At 38.2% G+C, this 25,162-nt stretch overlaps 1 protein-coding gene across 1 annotated transcript in view; it reads right to left on the reverse strand.

The window, feature by feature from the left end:
* Positions 1-17,612: 17,612 nt before the first annotated feature.
* LOC150084389 (platelet-activating factor acetylhydrolase-like) overlaps positions 17,613-25,162 on the reverse strand; it is a 171,032-nt gene continuing 163,482 nt past the window's right edge. Inside the window, exon 8 of the mRNA XM_090376026.1 lies at positions 17,613-17,886. Within this exon, the coding sequence (XP_090232152.1) occupies positions 17,747-17,886 (140 nt within the window). The 3' untranslated portion in view covers positions 17,613-17,746. The remainder of the gene's footprint in view (positions 17,887-25,162) is intronic.

The raw sequence follows: 25,162 nt of genomic DNA on the forward strand, positions 1-25,162 counted from the left end.
AAGTCTATAACACACTCCTACTCCCAATTTTGATTTCCCAATGCTTATGTCACACCAAACTGACTCGTCACTGTACTGTCCAGCGATGTCAACTGGCTGCACTTCCTTGGATTTTATGTGTTAATTAACTAATAGTATAACCCCTTCTCCCTTCCTATCTTGTCTGTCCTTCCTGTACACATTGTACCCCCCAAATTCAAGTTCTGCACTGCTTATATCTGTGTGACACCACATCTCTGGTATCCCAACAATATCTGCCTTTTATGCCTTGACCAGAACTTCAAATTCATCACATTTATTTACCAAACTCCTAGCATTGGTGTACATGCAAGTATACCTGCGCCTGTTCCTATTCATGGCTACCCTAACACAACCCATGTGTTTACTTGTAACGGAATGGCTCCTAGCAGTCTTTGTAGTACCCTACATCTTGTTTTCCAGGCTGCTGCTCATTCCAATAGAAGCAGTGCAAGAATCACTTTCACCTCTGCCAGTGGCTACTGTTAATCTATTAGTCCTTGCATCCCCCCAATCTAGCAGTTTTCCGACCCACCTAACACTGCCTCGATAGCATCAGCAAACATTCTTGCACCCTTTCTATTTAAGTGTATCCCATCCCTGTAGAAGCAGTCTCTCCTGTTAACAAGTACGGACCATGCTGAAAAGAATTCTACCCCTTGCACAATCTTTCCAGGGTCGAATTGATCGAGAAGACTCTCATCATATACTCCCTACTATCGTGTCTGGGCAGAATTGCAGACACTTTCAAATTCAACCCCAATTCATGGCTTTTTTTCAACAGTGACCTGTTGTTTAGTTGTTTCTGGCCTCTTTGCCAACGGGCAGGCGATCTCCTGCAAAGCGTGCCCGTCTACACTACGAGGAGGTGGGCCACAACTAGTTATGTCCTTAGCCAAGTGGAGATAGACCATCACAATCTTTGTCTGCCCTGAAGAGGGCGAAGTCCCGCACCCTCCGGAGATAATGCTATACCCGTGGGTGTCAGCAAATCCCGAACCCACAGCTACCCAAACTTAGGGTACCAGCATTGAGAAAAAATAAATACATAAAATCATAATTTAATAAAATAAATAAGTTAGTTAAAAAAAAAGTAAAATAAAATAAACTAAGATAAAAATTTATAGATAAGAGTAGAAAAAAATAAAAAAGTAAATAAAAATAAAATAAAACAATATTAAAAAAAAAGAAAAAAAGAAGTAAAATAAAATTAAATTAAATAATAAAAAATATATATATAGATACAAAGTAAAGAAAAAGAAATTACTAATAAAATAAAATAATAAAATATATATAGATACAAAGTAAAAAAAAAAGAAATCACTAATAAAAAAAATAAATAAAATGAAGGTGAAGTAAAATTATATAAAATAAAAAATAAATAAAATAACAAAAATAATTATAAATAAAAGTAAGAAGAAAAAAAATAAATAAGTAATGATTGTAAAAATAAAATAAAATAAAATAAAAAGATAAATAAAATAAATTAGATAAAAAAAAAGAAAGAAAACCCACAGTTGCCCAGACTTTCTTCTTTTTTCTCTAAAATAGAAAAAAAAAATAATAATAAAAACTAAAAGCGAATTATCTAAGATTGGACAAATCCCGCACCCACTGGAGGTAGTGCAATTCCAGTGGGTGCCAGCAATCTTCGGGTTACCCAGGCCCGAGGGAATAAAAGTAAAAAAAAACAAACAAAAAACTGGATCTATGTGATATTCTAGGAGCTATTCAAGGTGACAATATTTTATCTTTGCAAGACACCACTCACTGTTGAGGTCGACATTATTGAAGGTGCTGGAGGCACCGTAGGAGGTGAAGCTGAAGCGGGATTGTCCAACAGAAGTTTTCTTCTAGCAAATAAATCAGAAGCAAATTGTTGTAGAATTCCAAGGTGTGAGGGAGATTCTACTAGATGTTTTTCGTTGCCAGGTGAGAAGGTGTTTATACGGTCTTGTAGGGATTTTCGTAGGTCAGCATAAAGAGGGCAGTGATAGAGCAGGTGGTTCCAGTCAGATCTGCCAATTGTACGATATGGCAGATCTGAATGCCATACCCTACCTAAACATGGTTGTGACCAAGTGCATCCTTTCATGTTGACAGTTTGTCCTCAGTCAGATGGTTACTTCCAGCAGGATAATGCTCTGGTGCACAAAGCCCGAATCACTATGGAATTGTTCCAGGAACATGATAATGACTTTCTTTGCTGGTAGCCCGCTCAGTCCCTGGATCTGTATCCTATTGAACATCTTTGGGATGAGCTGGAAGGGGCTGTTTGCTGCAGACCTAAACCTCCATCGAATCTCAAGGAACTGCGTGACACATTCGTGTCTGCATGGTACTCCATTCCTGAACAACGTTTTCAGCATCTTGTTCGTTCCATGCCTAGACGAATTCAGGCTGTTTTGAAGGCTAAAGGAGGCTCAACACGCTCCTAGGTAGGTGCACCTAATAAAGTGGCAGCACACTGTATATACATATTATTATATTAGGGCCACCAGTATTTGATTACATCTACCAATGTCTTTTGTGCCTCTAGTTTTCCCGTTTTGCAGGAAGAAAAAAATCCCCAGTTTCTCGGGAAGAAAAACCTTGCCATCTATGTCTGACATCTAACTCAGCCACGGAGTGAAAAACGCCCAATAAAGTTCCTCGCGTCATCGAGGGGACTCGAACATAGGCCTTTTCCACCTGGTGTGTGGAGCACGGTGACAATACAACTGTGCTACTCGAGCAGGCAGTTGTTGGATATCTTCAGTTTCAATTTAGTCCTCTACCAATTGAGCTTTATTTCCGTGGGGGTTGTTGGGCATGAAAAGAAATCTGGGCCAACCGCATAATTAAAATGTAGGGTTGGAAGATTTACCTCTATCAATATCATTTATCAATGATATTGATGGAGGTACAGGCTTAATGTCTAAGTTTGCAGATGATACAAAGGTTGGCAGGGTTGTTAAAGACAGTATGCTGCTCTAACTGGATCTAGATAAGTTAAGCAAATGGACTGAAAACTGGCAACTGGAGTTTAACATTGACAAATGCAAAATACTGAATATGGGTAGCAATAACCAAAGAGAAACGTACCAATTGTGTGATACTACACTCAGGGAAGTGGAAAGTAAAAATGACCTGGGGATAATTGTGCAGTCAAATATGAAGTTCGCTGAGCAGTGCAGACGGGCGGCCAGGGCAGGTCATGGAGTTTTGTGAATGATATATAGGAATTTTGCAAGCAGGGACAGGGAGGTGAGAAACCGTTATACAAGGCAATGGCCACGCCACACCTAGAATACTGTGTACAGGTCTGGAGGCCTCATATTAGTAAGGATGTAGAGTTGCTAGAACAAGTACAAAGAAGGGCAACAAGATTGGTGAGGAGAACAAAGGGATACTCTTAACAAGAAAGCTTAAGTTCTGCAAATTGCAGTGTACTGGAGAGTAGGCACCTGCGAGGCGATCTGATAGAGGTGTATAAGCCTTGAATGGGATGAGCAAGCTGAGTGCCGATGGATTCTTCCACTTGCTCAGATTAAGAAACTGAGAAGTCATGGATTCAAATTGAGGGAAGACAGTTGTAGAATAGATGTGCGAAAGTTTGCCTTTAGCCAGCGAGTAGTTGATCGCTGGAACAAACTTTTATCTGTTACTGTGGAAGTTGATAGCTTAAATAAATTCAAGGAAGATGTGGACAAACGTTTGGAGCAAATGGGTGGGTGAAATGGAATGGTTTTCTTTTTTTTTTTTTTTTTTGGATGATGCTGTAGGATAGCGTTCTACAGAGGGGAAACTGCATACAAATTACAAAAAAAAAAAAAAAAAAAAAACAGCTGTAAATCCATAAGATGGGAGCTTATTAAAAGACCTTTATGCCGAACACGACCAAAAACCTTGGAAATGTGAACAGCAACTGCTTCAGTTTGAATTGTATTTGTTTGTTTCAGTTGAATTTGTCCATAGATGGGTAACACAAGCCAGTAATATCATCATTTGCACCCTTTTTTCAGGCAGAAAAAAAACCTGGGGATTTAAATGGAAGCCAATTGTGATATTCAACATTCTTTTTTTGAATAGCCTTAGCACATTTTTGGAAAACCCAAGGTTAGGATAAAGGACAAGGTTTTAACGTGGTGTGTGGAATAAAGGATTTCATCTCTACAATAATTTCACTGACATGAGCTGGGCAAACATTGAAATCAGAAGGTGATCCCAGGGGAGAGTCTCCCGGGGGTGCAAGGGGTACACTGCACCCGGACGCCAATGTTCAAAGGGCGCCTGAAAACCTGAAACTTACAAACACATATGAAGAAAATTTTAAAGGCGAGCACCAAAATTCAATTAAGTTCCCAGCGCCGCATACCATAGGAACATCCCTGGGTAATTCAACCCAGGAAAAGAAGAATAGAAGCTCGCAGCTCGTCATGAAAGGGTCCACTGGAGAAAAGACTATCACGAAGTTGTGATCTGAGGTGCCTAGGGGGCCCGCTCACCTCGACAGTGTACTTAGAAGGGTTGTTCATGAGAAAATGATGAGAAATGTTGGCTGTGTAGTTGGGATTATCAGATATTCTAGAAGTTAAAGGAACAATCTGTATCAGATCATTAGTAATTGCAAAATCCTCAGCATCTGAAACAGATTATTCTATATAACTGAAAACGGAAGCCAGCTAGGGTTGTGACCATTAAAATGACCAAGGAAAATTACCTCACTTTTAGGAAAGTCGGCGTCGATAACGCGAGGAACTTTAGTGGGTTTTTTCACTCCGTGGCTGAGTTAGTCGGTCTCAGGCGTAGATAGCAAGGTTTTTTCCCTCAGAAACTGAGGTTTTTTCGTCCAGCAAAACAGGCAAATCGACCAGAGAACACACGCAATTTACAGACACGAATACAGGTTAATGTAATCATTTACGGGTAACCCTAATATAGAAATTTTTTTTTTTTTTTTTAGGAAAGTCGGACTGAAGAAAAATTTGAACGAAATTTCTCAAATTTCAACGAAAGGAAGGCGGAGAGTTTCCAGTGATTAGTGGAGATCGGAGAACAATAGAGTCAACAGATAAATTTCACAGTATGTGGTAACAATAATAGTAACAGAGGCATGTGATGCAAGAAAGCAAGCGTATGAGCTTATGTACATTCAGCCAAAAAAAAAAAAAAAAGTTAGGGAAAATTGAAAAGAAGAGATTAGAAATTTCTAAGTCTCTGTGGGGCATAGCAGAGCACATATATGCACAAGTACTACCTTTGAAACACAAGGAATCATATAGCGAGTAATTATAACAACTGAGATGAAGTGGTTGAAGCAACTGAGAATTGGGACTCTGTTAGAAAAAGTAAGTGGGGCTTGGCAGACTGAAAGTGGAAATGAGTCTGTCCGGTAGCACAGTGGTATTGTCACCGTCCTCTCAACACCGGGTGGAAAAGGCTCGGGTTTGAATCCCGTCAATGACGCAAGGAACTTAAATGGGCTTTTTTCACTTTGTGGAAAGTGCAAGGTTTCCCCCCCCCCCCAGAGACTGGGGTTTTTCGTCCAGCAAAACAGACAAATCGACCATAGAATATACGCAATTAACAGATATAAGACAAATAGCACGGCAGAAGAATTTAATTATTCGGGTGGCCTAAAAATAATAGTTTTTTTTTGTTTTAGTTTTTCAAGTGGAAATGCACATCATTGAGATTGGAACTGAAATCCCACGTATTTGTGAAATGAATGAGGCGTTTAGGAGGTTTGGATATATTTGTTCTATTAGGTTTACTATAGGCACTCCTCTGCTTACATAGAAACGATTTACGTACAACTGGTAGACACGTACAAAACACAAAACTTCTCAAAATTAATAACAATACTGTATATCGAAAATATATCGAGTTTTGAACCACACGCGCGAAGTACCAAGACCAGCTGCCGTGAAGAGTGTACCCCGCTTTACGATATTAATCCGTAACATGAAAATATCGTGTTGTGAACCCAATATCACATTGTTTTTTGGTAATTCGTTCCAAGACCTTGGAAGTTGAAATTTTCGCTATACATGTATAACTAAGCTATTTATCTCTATAAAAGGTCATTTTTATCATGGAAATTGTATTAGTTTTATATAAATTTATGTCAAATAAGCACACACAACTCACTTTTTAACTAAAGGATGCAATAAATCCCAGGGGCTCACATCTGGTGAGTATGGGCTTGGCAAACCCAGGGTCCTCAGCTGGATATCATCATTCTTCTCTTTCTTGGTGATTCCTTTCTACTTTTCTCTCTCTCTCTTTCTCAGGGTAACTCGGGAATTTTTTTTTTTTTTTTTTGGCAGGTGCAGCATAAGCCCCAGGCTTCCTTGCACCATATGGCTATTAATAATAATAATAAAACACGCGAACAACATGCTTACAAATGCTGCTGCTGCTTGGCGCCTTTGTAGCCAGGTGGGAAGGAGCAGCAGTGCGTAGCACACGCTTCTTGATTAGACTGGGGTTCGAGCCCGTCACCACCAAATACGGAGGATGTGGAAAGGTCAGGGAATGATCACCGCATATTCCGGGAGCAATATGGCCTTAGTTGCTAATGCCCCTAAAAACCAAATAACAACAACAACAAATGCTGCTACTAATTAAGAGGAAGGACTAATGTGGTCCGGTCGAAGACAATCGTAAGCCCATCATAAAGTGAAATAAGAAGGCGCCGGTTAACATAATCACTAGAATCAGTGGCTTTATAGAATTTTAAGATTTCAAAAAAAAAAAAAAAAAGAAACCAAATTTCAAAAAACCAACTCAAATCATTAAAATGCACTACACTTTCATTGTTATCATATGTTCGGTTACAACAATAAATTTTGAACGCCTTTGTGATATTTTTCTAGAGCACATTTCTAGTGGTCACAACCATAAAACAATAAAGCAATTTGCAGTTTCCGGTTTATTGGGCTTTTCTGTTAGTGCAATCTATTATAAACGGGTAGTAAACTCATTCTTATTGCATTTATGATAATACCAATAGCTGGAATTCTGTGGGTTTTAACATTATGATGAATTCCTATTTTTTATGCCTCTTAAACTTGTTACTCCATATCTTAATTGCACATATCAAGTTAGTTGCAATTTGTGAATGCCATGGTCTTTGTTATTGATTGTTTATTTTTTTTTACTGTTACAAATCGTAAAATGCTGTAGACAATACTGTACCCTGGTGAAGTTTCTTGGGGATTATAATCTCGGTAAGTTGTACTGTACATGTATTTAGGCCGACTGGGCTAGCCAGGTGGGTAAAGTGCCTGCCTGGTAACCCAAAGGTCACGGGTTCGATTCCTGCCTTGGGCTTGGATCAGAGTAAAATGCAAAAACTTTGGGAGGTGCATTATGGCCATAGAAGCCGATGCGCCAACAACAACAACAAAAAAAAAAAAAAAAACATGTATTTAGTATCTACAAGACTGAAGTTGGACTTTTGTACAAAACAGACGTATGCACATGAAAAAAAAAAAAAATTAAGTACGTGTTATTTTGTTGTTGTTTTTTTTTTTTAGGAGCATAACAACTAAGGCCATATTGCTCCGGGAATATGTGGTAGTCATTCCCTGACCTTTCTGCATCCTCTGTATTTGGTGGTGACGGGCTCGAACCCCGGTCTAATCAAGAAGTGTGTGCTACGCACTGCTGCTCCTTCCCACCTGGCTACGGAGGCGCCGTATTCAGTAGTAAGCTAGGGTCGAGAGGACATGTATGATGTAATTGAAATTTTTGTATATGGCACACATACACACACCAAGAATATAACCAGGTCCTTGACGTAACGTAACCCTGACAATGACACCACCACACACACACTACTTGTACTCCCTACAGTCAATATCTGGCCGAGTAGAGGCAGCAAGATTATAAGTAGTTAATCCGCATACCTTCAAGAGTTACCAATAGGTGCAATTAGCATTAGCATTATTAGAGGCATATGATGCAAGAATGCAAGCTTATGTAGCATCAGCCAAATAAAAAAAATGTTCCCATTTCACCCCAAGTGCTTGTCTAGTTCTGCCTTGAACTTATTTAAGTTGTTGACCTCCACTACAATAGATGGAAATTTGTTCCAACTATCAACCTCCCACTGACTAAAAACAATTCCTCAATTTGAATTTATGTCCCCTCAGGTCTGAGCAAGAGAAAGAATCCCATCAGCATTGAGCTTACTCAAACCATTCAAGGCCTTATACACCTCAATTAGATCACCTCACAGGTGATTAGTCTCCAGCTGCCACAATTTAGAGAACTTAAGCCTTTCTTTGTAACAGCAACCCTTTGTTTCATTCACCAATCTCATTGCCCTTCTCTGTACTCTTTACAGCAGCTCTACATCATCCTAAAATGAGACCTCCAGACCTGTATGCAGTACTCAAGGTGTGGCCTGACCATTGCCTTATACAAGGGGACAATCACCTCCTTATCCCTGCTAGCAAAATCCTTATATATCATTGACAAGACTCCGTGAGCTACTCTTACAGCCTGTTTATACTGCTCAGAAAACTTCATATCTGACTGCACAATTACCCCCAGGTCTTTTTCATTCTCCACTACTCTGAGTGTAGTACCACACAGTTGATATGGTTACTCTGAGGTTACTACTACCAATATTCAGTACTTTACATTTGTCAATGTTAAATTTCAGTTGCTACCTCTCAGCCCATCTGCTCAACTTTTCTAGATCCCGTTGCAATAGCGTACTGTCATTATTGTCATTAACAACCCTGCCAACCTTTGTTGTTAATTCGGTGGACTATCTAGCAGCCAGACTGCGAACACCGTTTTAGAGATGTAGCTTCAAAATTTAAGTAATGTTGAATGAGGCCCACCATAACTTCAAAAGATAGCAATCATACTGCATGATGAAAGAGATGATGGGTTGGTGGAGCTTTTCTCTAAACATAGGATTTACCACTTAGGTGTATTCTATTTATTTGGTATTTTTTTTTTTTTTTTGTAAAAAATATTTTGATTTTATATTCTTCTGAGTTGATTATATTCTATTAAAATTTGTATTTACTACCACTTCTTAAAATAAATGGTAATATAAGATTTTTAATTATTTATTTTGCATGTTTTCTAATTTGTCGTGCTAAGGATTGGAAATCGAAATTTCCAAAATCCAGACAGCATCTGATTCCATACTTTCTGGATAAAGAGTCTGGTAGTGTATTTTTCATTGCAGATATACAATATTTCGGCCATGCCTGGCACATTTAAGGGGAGGCTAGGGAGGACTGCAGCCCCAGGACAGAGCTACAAAATGGAGCTCTTGATTTTCTTATATTACAACTTACGTAATATAATCGTAATGTAGAGGGGGATCTAAAATTTTGCTGAGCCATATATCTTAATGTGCTTAAATGGATCTTGATTATAGCTACATTAGAGATTAAATTGGCATTTTTTATTTTTTGTGAGCTACTCTGAGAAACTAACCATTATAACATTATTTCTAAAGAAAATTGTGTTCAGATCAATCAACTTAATGAGTGGGCTTTTTTTGAGATAGAACCCAATCATAATTTGCATTAAATCAGATATAGGCGCCTCAGTAGCCAGGTGGGAAGGAGCAGTAGTGCGTAGCACACGCTTCTTGATTAGACCGGGGTTCGAGCCTGTCACCACCAAATACAGAGGAAAGGTCAGGGAATGACCACCGCATATCCTGGAGCAATATGGCCTTAGTTGCTAATGCTCCTAAAAACCAAATAACAAATCAGATATGGTACCCAGAGGTAGTGCAATAATTATAATCACCATCCAAAATATGGCTGAGTTATTTAGTCTCGGGCAAAGTTTACCTGGTTTTATGTCACAGACGGTTGGGTTTTTCATCTACAAAAAACAGACAAATCGACCACAATATACATATTTTCCGACAAATACGAGGTAAATTCAAAAGGTTCCTAGAATTTTATTACTTTACTATGAAAATTTGTTGAGTGAATAGTTGGGCTTACAGGCCTAATCACCTTCAAAGCACCTTTCTTCTGCAAACAGACATTTGCTCCTTTGGCCTTCCCATGCTTTGAAACGTTCTTCAAAATCATGTCGTTTTAGCACATTAGGCTGCTTTAGCATTTTCTTTGATGTCATCCACTGTAGCAAAATGATAACCCGCAAAGCTCCATTAAGTTTAGGAAACAGAAGTCATATGGTGCAAGGTCAGGGGAGTAGGGAGACTGCTGCACTGCAATTACTGTGACTAGATACATTGGGTGCAGGATTCAGCCATTCTTCCATTTTTAGGTCATCTTTGCCTCACATTCTCATGCAAATGTGTCAGAGTTTCAATGTAATAAGCAGCAGTAATGCTTCTTCCCCTAGTCACAAATTCGTAGTGCACTATGCCCTCATCGTCGAAAAAATGAGCAGCATGACTTTGATGTTCGTTGGATTTTGATGCATGAGACATCCAGGACCATGACAATTGGTGTGCCATTCAGATGATTCTACGTTGGTCTCTGGGTCATAGGCAAACACCCAACTCTCATCCCCAGTGACGTTTCTCATGAAGCTTGGATCCTGCATAGGTTTCTGAACAAAGCATCTGCAATGGCTTTCCTAAAGTCCACTTGATTGTTCAACAACAAATGTGGAACAAATTTTGCACACATGCAATGCATCCCTAAATATCAGCATCAGGATTGCATGTACTGAGTCTACAAACAGTCCAACATCATGAGAAATCTCAACAACAGTCATTTGCCTATCCTATCATTTCACATGAGTTCCTTTACTTTCGTGACATTTTCATCTTTTTGTGATGTTGAAGGGCATTCACTGCAAGGTTCATCTTCAGTGTTTCGTGTACATTTTTAAAAAGATAAAACCACTCATAAACTGCTGATTTCTTCAAAGAATCATCTCCATAAACTTTCTCTAATGCTTGCAGCTGTTGTAGTAGGGTTTTAGGAGCATCAGTGACTAAGCCCATATTGCTGTGTATATTGTGTGTAAATTGCATGCATTCTGAGGTTGATTTTCTGTTTGCTGGACAAAAAAACCCTAGTTTCTGGGAGAAAAACCATGCTACCCTCTCATGAGACCAACTCAGCCACATTGTGAAATGGCCATACATAAAAATTCCTCATATCATCAACAGGACTCAAACTCGTGTTTTTTCAACCCAGTGTGGGAAGGACGACAATTCTACCAACTATGCTACCTATGAGGTAGCACAGTTGGTAAAATCATAGCACTTTTCTTAAGCTTAAAGAACTTGATGTTAGCATGCTGTTAAAACTGCAGCATTCTGCATCCAATCAGTTGTGACACAAGTGAAGTAGTCAAACCAGTTCCCACTTGACAGGTGCATGCACCAAGGTCAACGTCAACACCCCACAAAACCTTACAGCCGTAGCTAAAACCATTTAAATTCCAGCATATGATTTGGGGAACATTTGGAAAGTAGTACGCACACTGTTGCATCATAGTCTTAGTTTCTTTAGTACTTAACACACAGACACTAAATGTAATAAAATGTATATCTAAGCTAGAATTGAAAATCCATGAATGAAAAGTATTTTTCCCATTTTTTTATGACAAATTGCTGAATACACTACTAGTTGAAGAAATTTCATAGGTTTGGTGTAAACATTTTCAAAGGAGGAGAAAACTGATGGGCACAGGAACAATTGTGAGTAACAAGTTTATTTGGATGTCTGACTTACAAATTATTTAACCACTTCTACAAACATGTTATGATTATTATAACTATTCATCTCACTGCTGTAAATTAATAATTTCACCATAGCGGCCCTTTCTATTTCTAACTCTCATATTTTTGGTTTGCTTCATGTTATTCTTCCCCATGAAGCACAGGCACTAAATCATTGCCATGGCTACCTCACACTAGCTTTGCTATTGAGAAGGGCATTCTCAATAATCCTAAACAATTTTGATACTATGAAGCCCCCAAGTTCTCCAGTTGTTCTTAAAACCTGTGTTCCAGAAATTGCTATATCCAACCAATTCCTAAAAATGTGACGACTTCTCAATTATCATTGCATTGTATATATCTCAACTCTTTCCAAAGAAATGGAGAAATCAGCCAATTACTTCTTATATTATCTTGACACCTGATTAACAGTTGATAACATGGATTCCATCAGTCTTGATGAACTGGTGATACCTCTGCTTATTTTACTCGTCTTTGGACATGTTCAGGAAAACTCAAGCAGATGTTCTTGACATTTTTGAGGCTTTTCACTATATGGTATAGAAGTCTTCTTCACAAGCTTCCATTTTTATGGTTTCTTTCTGACCTTTGCAATTGGATAGCCAGTTTTATCTCTGATCACTAATTTTATGTGACAATAGATGACTCTATTGTCTATATATTCAACTAATGCTGGAGATTCCGTGTTCTGTTCTTTCTGCTACTCTTTGCTTCTTAACACTAACTGGAAAATTCTATCCATAGTTTTGATGATATCACTCTACTCTGAGGGGGAAAATTTTCACAATTATAAATGATTGTAGAACTAGGTCATAAAACTAGGTCACAGAAATAGGTCATAAAGTAAAATTACAGGGGAAGAGGTTCAGGTTGGATTATAAGTTTTTTTTTTTTTTTTTTTTAACCAGAAAGTTAATTACTGGAATAAGTTGCCTGCATAGGTAGCTGAGACTGGAGAAATTCAAAATTCGACAGAATATGCACTTACATGAGGAGGAAATCACATTAGTAGTTTATTATTACTTTTGGCTGGTACAGCAAAAGCCTGAGGCTTTCTTGTGCCATATAGCTAATACTAAAATGCTGCATGCCTTTTCTACAGACACTTCAATGGGCACTGTTCTTCTGAATTGGTTTCTATAATTCCCTGTCTCTTCCAAACATCAGAACACTTGCCACAAACAGTCAACATCCATTTACTGTTCAACTTCAAATTCACAAAACCAACTTTTCTTCTTCCTCACTTATCCCTCCAACTTCTGTTTTCTGGAACAACCTTCCTTCACATGTATTTCCTGAAAATTCACAATCTGCAGAAATTCAAGTCTAATGTCAACAAGTATCTTCTCAACCTTCAACCCATGTATGGTACTAAGTACTACAGGTTCTAATCCTTTCATGTGGGTTTTTATAAAAAAAAATACACCATCTCTTCCAGTTTGAGAGATCCTGCTGTGCACAAGTGACTATAACTTTTTAAATATCCACCACCACCAATTTCTTACATTTTGATCTCCAGGTAATTATCCTGTGGAGCAAAGAAAACTAAACTTAAAACCCTGTAAAACTCAGCTCTGCATTATTTTTTGAAATAAAGTTTGCTGCTCCCAGGGAATCAACACAAGCTTGGGTTTTGGTGCACCATTTCTTTAGGGAAAAGAGAAGAATGACCACCAAGATCATTTTTCTCTTTTCCCTTTTCATTCCTTCCTCAGCTTAGGTCCTGGTGCAGCTGCACCACTTGAACTATGGAATAATATACCAGTGGCTGCTCCTGTGCCTATCACTGATAACACTCATGTTAGGTGTATGTTAGGCAACTTAAACATATATTGTTTTGTAATTGTGTGTGAGTATTCTTCAGATGGGTTTCCTGTTTGCTAGATGAAAAAACTGTATTTCCAGGAAAAAAAAAAAAACACCACAAATCTTTGCCTGAGACTGACTATCTCAGCTACACTGCAAAAAAAGCCCAAAAAATTCCTTGTGTCACCGATGGGATTTGAACTCTGGCCTTTTCTATCTAGTATAAGAGGTTACAAGTGATTAGTGATTACAAGCACTGTGCTACTCAAGAGAGCACAACACTCAGATTTCTATACAATATCACATCTTTATTTGGGATAACGTTGATTTTTAACCACTCTTGGCAGAACATATTACATTGCTTCATCTGCTTGAAAAAAAAAAAAATGTAAACTAGTTTTCTCTTTTTGCACTCGGTGTTACCTTTTTTCTAAGCAGCTATAACTCCATACAAATCTTAAATTCATGAATTCGAATTAATCAAATCTCAAATTGAATTTGAGATCTGATGAATGTTTTCAGGATGCCACATCTGCAGTGGTACCTCCAAACTGCTAGACTGTTCAAAAGAGCCATCAAGCTAACAAGCTAAATTCAAAAATAGCAAAAGCTTAAATTTTGAAATCATTGATTAGCTAACAAGCTAATCAATGATTTCACCTCTTACAAGTTCTCTCTACTTTCTATAACAGAAATATTCAGCTGCATGCCTTTTTCTATATATTTCCATGTACACTGTTCTTCTGAATTAGAATCTGTAATCCCACCTTTCTTCCAAACCAGTCTGAACACTTACTTTGACTAGCCAATGTCTACTTATTGTTATATTGGCATATCCTTATAAGCTCGAGTCCTCATGCAGTGTTCCTTTATAACTCTATAGCATCTTGTAAGGAGATGCAGAATGATACATCACTATTTTATTCCAAACTCACCAAAGTAATTTTTTTCATTTATCCATTCTGCTTGTTGGAATAATTTTCCTTCACACCTATTTTTGCTGGAAATCACAATCACAGAAATTCACCTTGGAATTTCTGAAACACACACACGCATGCATGCACACACACAGTAGTGAGTACTATAGATTTTAACATCTTTCGTGTTTGGGATCACCTTAAAAAAGAGCCTGCTTTTATATTTAAACATTAAAAAATCTGAACTGACAAAAAAAAAAGTGCTTTGTGTCTTGAAAATACTTGAAATTTAAAAAACAAAAATTAATTTATAACATTTTGTTGAAAGGGAATATATTAGCATTAGCATTAGTAGAGGCATTTGATGCAAGAAAGCTAGCTTATGCAGCATCACCCAAAAAAAAAAAATAATAAAAAAAAAAATAATAATAATAAATAAATAAAAATAACCACTTCCACTTCACCCCTCTGTTCGTTCGAAATACCTGTCCAGCTGAGCCTTAAACTTATTTAGGCTATCAACTTACACGACAAGGGATGGAAGTCTGTTCCACCAACCAACCACCCGCTGGCTAAAGGCAAATTTCCTCACGTCTATCCTACATCTGTCTTTCCTCAATTTGAATTTATGCCCTCTCAGGTGATTATTCTGAGCAAGAGGAAGAATCCCATCAGCATTGAGCATGCTCAAACCATTCAAGGCTTTATACACCTCATCAGATCACCTCGCTGATGCCTAGTCTCCAGACACTGTAATTTGCAAAACTTAAGCCTTTCTTCGTAAGAGCACCCCTTTGTTCCATTCACTAATCTTGTTGCCCTTCTCTTGTTGCCTCTCTGTGAATATGGTTATTCACAGTTTGAGAAATTTGAAGAATAATTGCTGTCCTCTTCTTAAGTATCATGTTTCCTCCAATTTCCTGCTAATTATCCTCCAATATTATTAAGCAGTTTTTCAATTACTTTGTTGGTTTTGTGCCTGAGAGGTATTTTCTTTATTTAGTTTTGTAGCAGCAAAACACAAAACACATTGCACTTTCTCTTTAACAGCAGCCATTCTGTTTTATGGCGAACTGTTGATCACTGACAGTTCAGTACATTGCAGTGTCTTGGGCATCTCACATAATAACAGAGGCTCTTGCTATGAAAAAAGGTGCTAACACAATGGGTCTCGAAGTTTTTGACAGCAGATAAAAAAAACACGAGTCATAAAGTTGAGTGAACATCTGCATCCTTTTCAAGCAGATTCAGCAATTTTCTTTGTTTTAAGCAAGAGGTGTCAGAAAAGTTACCACAGGGATAACTGGCTTGTGGCGGCCAAGCGTTCATAGCGACCATGGATGAGACATGGGAGCAGTCTAAACAGCGGAAACAGCTTTTCTCCCCCTCCAAAGAAAGAAAGTCAATTCCTCCTACTGGCAAGGTGATGGTATCAGTTTTTTGGGATAATGATGGAGTGTTAATAGTGAATTACTTTGAAAGAGGCAGACAGTCACAGGGGCATATTTAGCATACCTTGTGAAGTAGTTGTGTGAAAACATTAAAGACAAATACAGAGGAAAACTAAGCAAAGAAGTCTTTGCTTAGTTTTCCTCTGACAACGCACCTGCTCACAAGTCTGCCATGGCTGCACTGCATGACTGTGGCTTTGAAATCTTGGATCACCTCCTATATTGCCCAGATCTAGCACCACCAGACTTTTACCTATTTCAAAAAAATACCTGGTTGGCTTCCATTTTCCCACCAACAGTGACATCACTGCTGTAGTAAATGCTTTCCTGGATGCTCATGATAAAACTATCTTCACAGCTGGAATCAACACATTTCAGCATCAGTGGAAGTGTACTGACTCCAGAGGGGACTATGTTGAAAAGTAATACGCTACCAGCCTCCTCAAATAAACCTTTTGTGCTGAGGCTACAAATTTTCAAACACCTCTCACAGATGACCAAAAAAGTGATTTTCTATATTTAAACTTTGGACAAGATAAATATGAATTATAACTCTCTGATAATTCCAGTATTAATAAACGAGATATTAATGACTCTATCTGTGCACTTTTCATCTACCAAAGTAGCTGCTCCTTAAGTTTATAAGGCCAGACATTCACTTTTGAAAGTATGTTGCATCCTTCTCAGCTTTACTATATACAGTAAGCACCAGTTATAGTGATCACTGGTTATTAGAATCAGCCGCTTTGGAGAATAAAATTTTCAAAGAACCAATTCAAATCAATAAAATGCACTACACTTTTACTGTTTATTAGAATCACATCTTTGGTTATAAGAATCAATTTTGAACACCTTTGTGGTATTTTTCTAAAGCACACTTCTGGAGGTCACATTTCTAGAAGTCACAACCATAAAACAATAAAAACAATTTGCAGGTTTTGGTTTATCGGGTCTTTTTGTTTGTACAGTCTGTTATAAACAAGTAGTTACCGCAACTTTAACAGAAGAAGAAATTGCCCAGTCTGTTACTGATAATTTCGCCAAGGAGGAGGTAAATAGAAATGAACCCAAACAAATTCCAATTACAAAATGGCAAACTCTTGAAGTATAGCCATCCTGAGGAGAGCATTAGAAGAAACTGGTGCAACTGATCATGAATATGGACAGTTAAACAATATTGAAAAAATCTATAAATAGACTTTTTAGTGATAATTTAAAGCAATCTAAAATAAGTGACTATTTAAAATTACAAATCATATTACAAAGTGTTATGTTTAATTAATATGTATATTAATTAAGCTATGTACGTAAGTATAAATTTATTTTTATTTTGCTAGCCTGGGGATAATATTCTTCCAATTTTCATGCGTACTTTAAATGATAGTGTAAATTTGTGCTTTATATCTTTATTTTTATAGCCTGTGGATAATATTCGTCAATTTTTGCTTTTAGAATCGGCATTTATTGGAGTCAAAATTCAATTTGCAAATGTGATCACTGTAACCAGTGCTTACTGTATTTGATTAGCTATCGTGACTGATTTACTGTAATGATGGTTACAATTTATATTGTTAACTAAAAATATCATAGATTATGTAAATAATGTGAAATATGATTTTTTAATGCAACAGATTTTTACAATTTGTATTTATGAGGTTTCATTGTAGTTAAGTTCTTGAAAGCTAGAGTAACAAAATAAAACTTGGGATGATTCTTATAGCAGGTGAAGGATATTTTTAATGCTCTTAAAATGTCATAATCAAAACAAAACACAATGTTTTTGTATATTGTTATGACTACAAAATGTGCCAATAAACATCACAATTACAATAATGATATTGCAATAAGTATATTGCAGATTAGTAATGTGACATTTTTGTTTTGTTAATATGACCTGGAACACATGTTTCTTGATATTGGTACTTAGGAAAAATCCCCTCATTTATCTTCTTATGATATCTATTAATATATTCTTCATGTTCAGGGTTGGCTGGAAGATCTGAAAAAAAAAAAAAAAAAATCACACCTCCAAACACACAAAGTATAAAACAGCAAATAATTTTCAGACGTGACAGAGAACTAAACATAAGACAAGAAAATGCAGCCTAAAGCAGAAGAGGCCAAAGTTTTAAATCTCACAATTTCCATTTGTCTCCTGACTGATAGTAATAGTATTTGCCCTATAGTGCAAGGAAGCCACAGGCTTTTGCTGCATTGACAAAAGAAAAAAAAAAAAAAAAAAAAAAGGGCTTGGGTAAAGAAAGCCTGCACGAGAATGATGAGAAACGTCGGATAACTTACACGGAAAATTAGCTTCCCAATACGGCACTCTAGCGCTGCTCAGTCTGGAGGATATATTGATTGACAGGTAGGCATGCCAAACGATGAAATGATTGGTGGTGGGCGCGACAGGCGACAAGCTACTGTGTAGTCATTGGTTGGCATTATGTGTATTTACCAGTAAAGAAAGGTGCATAATAGTTTTGTAACGAACGGTGAACAGGTAATAGTAGCGACGAATCTTTTAAAGATGGAAGAAATTTCCGCATGAGTGTCTTTAAAAATAAAAGTACAGTAATAAAAAATTAATATTTTATAAATAAACAATCTATGTGCTAGTCCACTCATGATTCTAAAGAAAAAAGGTTAGGTTACCCCCTCCATTTCGGGAGAGGTTCAAGCTCCCATGGGATTCAAGTGGAGGTAACCTGACCTTTTTTCACCATTACAGTAAATGTTAGGGCACGCGCGATTAGGACAAGTTACCATTAGTGCTGCTACAGTGATACTAAACCAATGTTATCGTGTGTTGTGTTCGCACACCAATCAGCACGTCGTTTGCCACGCATACCTGTCAATCAGTATATCGTTCTCGACTTTGCTCCAGACCGATAACACCTACCTTCTGTTTACCGAGTGAGCAGTGCTAGAGTGCCGTATCGGCAAACTAATTTTCTGCGTAAGTTATCCGACGTTTCTCGTCGTTCTCGTGCAGGCTTTCTTTACCTTCGCCAAAAAAAGATAAGAAAATACATATTATATGCTTCCTTCCTCACACAGTAACTATCCCATTGACCTTTGAATTTATTCAAATTGTCAGCCTCAACTACCCACAAAGGCAACTTGTTCCAACAATCAACAATTCGCTGGCACTATAAGGCCAGTTGTTGATTGTTGGAACAAGTTGGCCACTAGTTCTGGAATTCTTTATAATAGTGAAAATTCCACCTTCATTCATTACACTAATCCCTCTCAGAGCCTTATAAACCTTAATCAGGTCACTTCTGAGGTGTTTGGTTGCCAAGCTCTGTAGCCTACATGATCAGTCTCTCCTCACACGGTTGTCCTTCTGCCAATCTCACCATTCAAGTTGCCCGTCTCTGGACCCTCTCAAGCAGCTCAATGTCTTTTTTCAGATGAGGTCTCCATACTTAAACACAGTGTTCTAAAATTGTGGTCTTACAATTGCCTTATATAGTGGGATTATGACCTCCCTATCTCTACAAGATAACTTTAGACAACTCATCAATAGGACACTGTGGGCTTTCCTGACGGCCTGTTTACACTGTCCAGAAAACTTCATCTCTGCCCGTATTGTAATTCCAAGATCCCTTTCCTCCTCTACTGTTTTTAATTCAAACCCACCAAGCATATAATTTATTGTAGGTTGCTATTCCCCAAGTTCAAGACCTTGCATTTAGCAGCATTAAAACATAACCTCCAGGGGCTCATATCTGGTGAGTATGGGCTTGGCAAACCCAGGGTTCTGAGCTGGATATCACCATTCTTCTCTTTCTTGCTGACTCCCTTCTACTTCCTCTCTCTCTATATCTCTCTCTCTCAGGGTAATGTGGGAATGTTTTTTTTTTTTTTTTTTTCCGGCTTGTGCATCATAAGCCTCAGGCTTCCTTGCACCATATGACTAATAATAATAATAACCCGGGGTCTCACATCTGGTGAGTATGGGCTTGGCACACCCAGGATCCTGAGCTGAATATTATCATTCTTCTCTTTCTTGATGATTCCCTTCTACTTTTGACTCTCTCACTCTCTCTTAGGGTAACTCGGGAATTTTTTTTTTTGGCTGATGAAGCATAAGCCTCAGGCTTCCTTGCACCATATAGCTAATAATAATAATAATACTTCTGTGACTATTTTTGAAGCCTGTTCAAGTCATCCTTAATCATGATCATTAATGACTCTGCCAATCTTTACGTCATCTGCAAATTTTGACATCACACCTTCTGTCTCTTCGTCAATGTCATTTATGAAAATGAGAAACAACAGTGATCCAAAAACCAATCCTTCAGAAATCCACTCCTGACATAACACCAATCTGAAGAATATCCATTAATCACAATCCTCTGCCTTCTGCCCTGCAGCCACCCAGCAATCCATCTTATATCTTACCAGTATCCTAACCTGTTCAAGGTTATACAATAACCTTGAACAGGGACAGAAATCAATGCTTTGCTAAAATCTAGCATTAGGCACATGATGCAAGAAAGCAATCTTATATAGCATCAGCCAAACCCACCCCCCCTTATTTCATCCATCCACTCACTCCAAACGTTTGTCAAAGTTCTGCCTTGAATCTATTTAAGCTATAAACTTCTACAACGACAGATGGAAGTTTGTTCCAGCAAATCAACCACCCGCTGGCTAAAGGCAAACTTCCACACATCTATCCTACATCTGTCTTTTCTCAATTTGAATTTATGCCCTCTCAGATGATTATTCTGAGCAAGAGAAAGAATTCCATCTGCACTGAGCATGCTCAAACCATTCAAGGCTTTATACACCTCAATCAGATCACCTCGCAGGTGCCTAGTCTCCAGACATAGTAATTTGCAAAACTTAAGCATTTCTTAGTAAGAGCAACCCTTTGTTCCATTCACTAATCTTGTTGCCCTTCTCCATACTCGTTCCAACAGCTGTACATCCTTCTTAAAATGAGGCCTCCAGACCTGTATACAGTACACAAGGTGTGGCTTGACCACTGCCTTATACAAGGGGATAATCACCTCCTTATCCATTCTAGAAAAACTCTTGTATATCAGGAGTGGCCAACTTAATTTGTGATGCGATCTACTTTTTTCCTTCAAAATGTGCCGCAATCTACCATCACAAAAATTTCATTGCACAGGATGCACAAATCGAGTGATGACTGTATATTTAAAATTCGTCGTGATCGACCGAAATTAAATCCGCGATCAACTCGTTGGCCACCCCTGCTGTATATCATTGACAAGACACTATGAGCTACTCTTGCAGACCATCTGCACTGCTCAGAAAACTTCATATTTGTCTGCACAATTACCCCCAGGTCTTTTTCATTCTCTGCCACTGTCAGTGTGGTACCACAGAGTTGATACGTTACTCTGCGATTACTGCTTCCCATATGTAGTACTTTACATTTGTCAATGTTAAACTTCGTTTGCCACCTGATATACCATCATCAATATCATTTATAAATACAGAAAAACAACAATGGACCCAACACTGAACCCTGAGGGACTCCACTAATAACATTAGTCCACGAAGAGCAGTTTCCATTGATTACCACTCTGTCTTCTCCAACTCAACCACCCCTTTATCCATAGCAGCAATTTGCCTCCAATGCTACACTGCTCCAATTTGTGCAGCAGTCTTCCATGTGCAACAGTATCAAAGGCCTTTCTAACATCCAAATATATGACATCAAAGTTATTCTTTGCATCCAGTTCCTTTGTGGCTACATCATAGTATCCAATCAAATTAGTCAGACAAGACTTCCCCTTAACAAACCCATGCTGTGTCCAAGCTATAACTGAAGTCTTGTCTAGATGATCCTGCAATGCTTCTTTAACCAGTGCCTCCATTAATTTCCCTGCAACAGAAATTAAACTAACAGGTCTGTAATTACCTGTGTCTCCCTTTGATCCTCCTTTGTGGATTGGGTCACATTTGCGCATCTCCAGTCCATAGGTACCTCACCTGAGTCCAGGGAAGCTCTCATAATCATGGCTAAGGGTTTGCTTTCTTCCTTTGCCGCCTCCTTTAATATAACTGGATGGATTCCATCCATCCCAGGTGCCTTTCTTGTGTTTATCTTCAACAATTTCTCCTCCACTTTACTCTCAGTTATTACAAGATTATCTAGCTTACGGCCAGAGTTGAATACACCTCTGGCATTCCCCTCCTTGAATAACTCCTCATGTGTGAATGTCGATGCAATATATTCATTTAGTTTTTTAGCTACCTGAGCAGGATCATCAACAGTTGAACCATTGATATCAAGTGGACCGATCTGATTCATCCCCTTCCTTCTAGAGTTTACATAAGTAAAGAACTCTTTGCTATTTTCTATTTGCCAAAGATTTCTCGTAATCTGCCTTCACCTGCCTAACCTCCTTTGTAACTGGGTTACAGACCAGCTAATATCTATCATAGGCTTCCATGTCACCCGTTAATTTTTATTTATCCCATGCATTTTTCTTCTCTTCCACATGTCTCATTAGTTTATCTGACATCAATTTAAGCCTAAACCTTGAACACTATTTCTTAGTTTGTATGTAAAGACTAGTAATTTCCAAGATTAATTCTTTGAATGCTTCCCTTTTTGAATTTGCTGTTGGTAACATCATCAGTTGGTTCCACCATATAGAATTTAAATACTGTCTCAGACCACAGTAGTCACCTTTACGAAAGAAAAACCCTTCCCTTTACCCCTGATGGTAATTACCTCTTTGAGTAAATCCCACTTCAGCACACTGTGATCACTGCCACCTAGTGGTTCCTTTATCTGCAGATTCTTGATGAATGAAGAATCACTACTGATAATCAGATCAAGAGTATTACTCCCTCTAGTTGCCTCCCGAACATGCTGATGTAGAAAACAATCATCCAATAAATCCACAAAAGCCTTGCTAGTGTGTGAGTAACCAACCCACAAATTCCAGTCAATATCTAGGAAATTAAAATCCCCCCATTATAAGACACTCTAATTTACTGGCCCACTCTATTTCTCTGCACAACTGCTCATTATACTCATCAGATTCATTAGGCCTATAACACACACTCACTCTCATTTTTCCTTTCCCAGTGCTTATGTCACAACAAACAGACTCAACATTGCATTGTCCACCCACATCAATTGGATGCACTTCCTTAGATTTTATGTGTTTCTTAACTAACAGCATAACCCCCTCCTCCCTTCCTGTCCTGTCTATCCTTTCTGTACACACTGTACTCCACAAATTCCAGTTCTGCACTGCTTATGTCTGTGTGACACCATGTCTCTGATATCCCAACAATATCTGCCTTTAATGTCTTGACTAGCACTTCAAGCTAATCAAATTTATTAACTATACTCCTAGCATTGGTGTACATGCAAGTATACATGCACCTGTTTCTACTCTGAGTTACCCTAACACATCCCATGCATTTACTTGTTCCACTGTGACTCCCAGCAATCCTGGAAGTTTCCATTGCCTTACTTTCCAGGCTGCTGCTCAATTGCATTTCAATAGAAGTAGTGCAAGAATCACTTTTACCTCTGCCAGGGGATAATCAGATGTGATTATCCCCTGGCAGAGGTCTGGTCTCAACCCAATAAAATTGGTTAAAGAATTAAATATGAAGACAATGGTACAACAGACACACGAATGTTAAGTATAAAAATTTTCGCATGTACCCTGTATGCACGAAAGGTGTTTTATATGTAAACATCTTTGACAACACTTACTAAATTTTGAACAGCTAGAACCAAAATCATGAACGATGTAATTTATGCTCGAGCCCGCTACTTACTCTACTGAATCAATGTTAGTGATAAATAGGATACACACGCCTGCTGCTTACTCTACTGAATCAACATTTGGAAGAGGTTAGGCCAACAGCCTAATTACCCATTTGATTGTAGCCATTTGTTGAATAGTATGATTGCAACAATACAAGTATTTGCACTGTCACAATTATATTATCATTACTATCGTGTTGAATCATGTTACTCTGTCATGCTTCTATCATGTTGTATCTTGTTACTCTGCCATGCTTTATCACAAATTACACATGCAGCACTAATAATATCTGCAAGAAACAACAGTATCCACGCATAATGCGCTACTGAAACTATGACAGCTCGGGATCTCAATGAGTACAAGCGTGAGATGGTAACGCTACACATTCCATTTTGCAATGAGGAAACAAAGATACTGTCAGAGATGAAATATGTCAAGATCTACAACAACAATAAAGAGCTCATACTAGATTGTAAATTGCATGAATTGGACTTGGACATTCGAAAAACAATTAAAATATGTAATATGATGTGTCAAGACAATGACGACAGTGACCCTGATGAAGCATGCAGTAATGACCTGCATAGCCTTGTAACACGACTGCGAGAAGAAGACCCCTTTCAAAACTTTTACAATCATCCAAATAGTGAGTTGAATGAGGATCTAAAGCTCACCATGCTCAATCGACTCAGCCCAATTGCAAAGAAACGCAAAAACTTGATGACCAACGAGGGCTTCTGCAACTTACTGGGAATGGCCAATGACAAGCAAAAGATTCTACTTGTACGTGTAATTTGGAGTCTGTCATCTTCCAATCGCTAACTGATTTAAATTTTCTTTACCAGCCCAACTGGTTGCGGAAAAACGTTTATGATTCACCTCTAGATGGAAATATACAATCGCTTCAGTAATACAGACGGGTACTGTAATGCTTACATTACATGTGCTTCAACTGGTAAAGCTGAAGCGCTTGTAATGTAATGATCTTGAATGTGCTCAGAGCTAGTTTATGCCAGCTCTGAGCACATCCAAGATCACTGCCCTCAAGATATACATTTCTCTATTTACCAAAAAGGTTTCTGCCATGGGTGGCAATGGTCAGCCCAAAGTCACCTAAGTAGTATGCCCCGAATCATAAATGTTTTTCCGGAACCAGCTGGTTTATGCCAGCTCTGAGCACATCCAAGATCACCTCCCATAATCCTTTGCTTTAAATGCTTTATTTTACTTTAAATTTTGCAAGATATCCATTTCTCTGGTTGCCAAAAGGTTTCTGCAATGAGTGGCAATGGTTAGCCCAAAACCACCTAAGTGGCATGCCCTGAATCATACAAACATTTTTCTGCAACTAGCTAGTTTATGCCAGCTCTGAGCAAGTCCAATATTGGCTCCCATGATCCTTTGCGTGATCCCCTCTCCTGACTCCCATTTTTCTTTGTTATGAAATGGAAATGACGTCATTTCTGCATCACAAAATTGTGACAAATTGATTTT

Source organism: Mastigoproctus giganteus, chromosome 6 (assembly GCF_048544385.1).
Source record: "Mastigoproctus giganteus isolate SK-2022 chromosome 6, ASM4854438v1, whole genome shotgun sequence".
Classification (NCBI taxonomy): Eukaryota; Metazoa; Arthropoda; class Arachnida; order Uropygi; family Thelyphonidae; genus Mastigoproctus; species Mastigoproctus giganteus.